The sequence below is a fragment of the Corvus brachyrhynchos genome, unplaced genomic scaffold (assembly GCF_000691975.1).
Source record: "Corvus brachyrhynchos isolate BGI_N302 unplaced genomic scaffold, ASM69197v1 scaffold150, whole genome shotgun sequence".
NCBI classification, from domain to species: domain Eukaryota; kingdom Metazoa; phylum Chordata; class Aves; order Passeriformes; family Corvidae; genus Corvus; species Corvus brachyrhynchos.
The window spans coordinates 2,071,448-2,075,193 of NW_008236162.1; the positions used below are offsets into that span (position 1 = coordinate 2,071,448).

Sequence of the window (3,746 nt, forward strand, 5' to 3'; positions counted from 1 at the left end):
CCGCGCCCTCGCCCGCCGCAGCCGGGACACTTGGGGCACCCGAGGCACTTGGGCAGGCAGCAGCACCGGGCGCATTTGGCGCAGCATTTGGTGCAGCACATGGTGCAGGGCAAGCAGCAGCCTGGGCAGCAGCAGCCATTCTCCTTGTCCTGGGGGTGCAGGAAAGTGGGAGGAGATGGGGTCGGGGGGGTGGAGATGGGAGAGGGGGATGCAGGAGGCTGGGGGTGGGATGGCTGCAGGGAGCAGCTCTCACCCCGCTGCCCCCAGCATCCCGCTGCCCCTGGGCACTGGGAATGCAGCATCCCACGGTCCAAACCCCCATCCCAGGCGCTGGTGCCTTGCTGGCATAAACTGGGCAAAGCCCTGTGCCGAGCTGGCTGCCACCCTGCAGGGACTCACCTCCTCTTCAAGCACCACCTGCTTCATGCTGCTCTCCATGGCTGCCTCCTCCTCTTCCTCCTCCTCCTCCTCCTCCCATTCCCAGCCCAGCCTGGCCACAGAGACTGGGGACTTTATACCGGGCCACTGGGGTGGGGACTGGAGCGGCCCCTGTGAAGGGTTTGGGGGCCCCGGGGTGCAGCGGGGCCCTGGCATGTGACCCACTCCACTCGTGTTTGCTGATCGCCCACTCCCTGCTGGATCCCCCTGGGAACCTGCTGCTCAAGAGGCTCCGAGGGCACTGGGTCAAGGACCCTTGTTTCCAGGCACAGGGACTTCTCTGCCGCCCAGGAGAGAGGTGGCAGGGCCAAAGCAAACCCTCCAGGGTGGAGCATCCGGCCGTGGCCACAGCCGAGGCGAGACCTTGGCTCGTGTCCCTTTGCCAGCTTGGGCACCTGGAGCTGCTTGATGTGGCAAGGAGCAAACAGGACATCAAACATTTCCTATAATCCACAGGGATGGGGTGGGAACGGGGTCGCCATGGCGTGGGGAAGTGTCCCTGATCCTCATTTTTGGTCCTGAGGGTGCTCGGACACCACTGCCGGTGGCTTTTGGGGCTGGCAGAGACGCCCACGGTGTGGGGGTTTTTGAGGTGAGGGGGTTGCAACTCTGGCATGTCCCGCTCAGGCGGCAGGGGGACACTGCTGGGCCTTGGTTTTGCCCATCCACGAGCCCCTACTGCAGCTGGGCTCAGGCTGGGACCCCTCCAGCCACCCCTGAGACCCCCAACACCCGCAGCCAGGTGTTATGGGGTGAAAGCTGCCTCCTTTCCCAGGGTGTCAAGGGCCACGAGAGCCCCTTGAGTGGCTCCTGGCTGTTCGTTCTCAGCCACCGTGGGAGCCCTTATCGCCTTTCCTGGCCCCGGGCACCCTCTTGACCCAGCTCCTTATCACGGGCAGGGCTTTTTGGGAAGCAGAGCTGCTGGCTCTGAGTCAGCACACGGGAACCTGCAGTGTCCCTCCTGGTTCCAGAGAAGTGTCACCCTGCTGTGACCCCCTTCCTGTGCCCATGGCAGGGGTTTTGGGGACAACACTGAGTCTGCAGCCCTGGAAACATCAAATCAGCCTCCTGGGGTCTCTTTTTCCCCTCCCAGCCCTGTTGCTTCCCTGTTTTTCAGTGCAGCACTTGAAAGTGGCCCCAAAGGTTGTTCCCAGATTATGTGGGGCAGGAGGGGCTGGAATGGATGGGAAAAGGGAGAGAATGAGGACAGGGAGGGAGCTGGAGCAAGTGGATCGTGGTGTTTGTGGATAACCCAGGGCTTGGACATCCCGGGGGATGTGGCACAGTCCCTCTGTCCCCACCTGCACGAGGAGGGGACGGGGCTGGGAGCGTTTCCTGAAGGTCTGGAAGTGCAGAGGTTGCTCTTTCCACCTCACCCTCCATCCTCCAAACTGGGAGGGCACAGATGGGGACACTGGGAGGGCACAGATGGGGACACTGGGAGCAGCGTGTGCAATTGCTCTGCTGCCCCCCGTGTTTGATCCCTCCCGAGCTCCTCTCACCCCAACGTGAGGGATTCCCCTCCCCACCCTGCACCCCACAAAGAGACACGGTATCCCTGTCCCCAGCACCCCAGGAAGGACAAGAGCACCACTTGGAGGCGGGGGCACAGGCTTTACTTTGAAGACAGAAGCAAATCCCAAAGCAAATCCCACTTTTTTACGGCGAGAGCAGTGGGAAAGCCGCGGTGCCAAGCGACAGCGGATGGAGCACCCCCGTGGCGGGGTGGCTGCCCCCGGGATGGGGACGGGGAGGAGGAGACATTCCCGGATATCCCGCCTGGAAGGCGGCGTGGGGGACAGTGACATCCCCATCTCGCTGTCCCTCCCCACTGGGAACTGCTGCTACGCCCAGAACACGGGGACGCTGCTGCAGAGGATGTTGATGGTGGTGCCCAGGATGGAGCGGTCAGCCAGGGGCACGGCCTTGTCCCCAATGTCCTCATCCTGCAGGACAGAGAACGGAACGATGACTGCCACCCTCAGCAGCCACAGTGTCCTCTCCAGAGGGGACAAGCCCCCACCCCCACATTTCCCAGGGTGCCGGGGCTGGGCTCCACCACCATCCCAGCAGGGTGGGCACCACTCACCTGCCGGCGCTGGAAGGTCTCGGTGGCAGCGTCCAGCCCCGGAAAGTTGTCCTTGTCCACGCGGGTGATGTAGCAGGCGCGGTGACGCCAGGACCTGTAGCCGAGCAGCAGCTGTTTGCGGACAGAGCCGGGTGAGCTCAGCACGGCCCTGTCCCCGCCGCGCCCGTCCCCGGCTCCCCGCACACCTTGCTGTAGTCGTACACCACCGTGGCCGAGGCGTTGAGCCCGTCCCGCACCGCGAACGTCCCGGTCCTTTCCTTCTTGCTCATGGCGAGCTGCTGGGGGGTCCCCTCGCCATCCAGCCCGTGGATGGTCATCCGCAACACCTGCCAGGGGGAGAGGGGTCAGGGAGCTCTGCGGGGCCTGAACCCCATCCCTACAAAGCTCCGGTGCCATCCCAAACCCTCTCCCGGAGCCGGTGGCCCCGCGGTCCCTGCCGGCCCTCACCGTCTCGGCGTGTGACTCGCTGAGGTGCAGCCCCAGCAGGAGGAAGGTGACGTTGACCACCACGAGGGCCACCACCACCAGCACCACCATCAGCAGGAGGCTCTTGAGCTCGTGGGGGATGCAGGGCAGGCGCGGCGACTCCGTGTACCTCTGTTGGGGACACAGGGGAGCACCCAGCTGAGCTGCCAGGGCCAGGGGCGGCAGCGGGGACTCAGCCCCACACCCAGGGTGGGTGGTGGGTGCTCCTTACCGGAGGTGCCTCCTCCATCAGCGCCTCTTTGGAGCTGTCGTCCATCTCGCTGTGTGCTCCGGTCCCTTCTACCAGCCCGAGCCCGGGGGATTTATAGGATCCCGGGTGACTGGGCATGGCCGGGGCCACTCCAGCTGCCGAGGTGCCACTCGTGCTGTTTGCTGAGCCCGGAGAAGAGCCAGGGAGGGGACACGAAACCTCCAAGGGCCCTTCCCTGACATTCGTCCGGCAGCGCTGGGGGTGCCAAAGCAAACAGCGGGCAGCGCCTGCCCTCCACACCCAGCCCCGGGCTGTGGCAGGAGGGGCCCCAGCACGTACCCAGGGGGGGCTGCACCCCTGGTTCTGCACGGGCAGCTGCCTGTGCCCCCCCCGGGGCGGGGAAGGAGCTGGCTGGACTCATTGTTCCCTCGGGCGCCGTGCCAGGGACGGCGCAGATGGACGCCTGGCATGGGAGAGATGGGTGCCTGGAACGGATGGGTGCCCGGGGTGGCATGGATGGGTGCCCAGTGTGCTGTGGCGACC

General features: G+C 65.2%; 1 protein-coding gene across 3 annotated transcripts in view; it reads right to left on the bottom strand.

The window, feature by feature from the left end:
* SFTPC (surfactant protein C) overlaps positions 1-3,600 on the bottom strand; it is a 19,373-nt gene extending 15,773 nt beyond the window's left edge. The window contains exons 1-5 of one of the 3 annotated variants that reach the window (XM_008633077.2): positions 3,225-3,558; positions 2,975-3,124; positions 2,713-2,853; positions 2,528-2,638; positions 2,033-2,384 (exon numbers count right to left, since the gene is read on the bottom strand). In XM_008633077.2, the coding sequence (XP_008631299.1) occupies positions 2,283-2,384; positions 2,528-2,638; positions 2,713-2,853; positions 2,975-3,124; positions 3,225-3,341 (621 nt within the window). In that variant the 5' untranslated portion in view covers positions 3,342-3,558 and the 3' untranslated portion in view covers positions 2,033-2,282. Of the gene's footprint in view, positions 1-2,032; positions 2,385-2,527; positions 2,639-2,712; positions 2,854-2,974; positions 3,125-3,224 lie in introns of those variants that run through there. The other 2 variants (XM_017731892.1, XM_017731883.1) reach the window with 2 other exon arrangements.
* Positions 3,601-3,746: the final 146 nt, after the last annotated feature.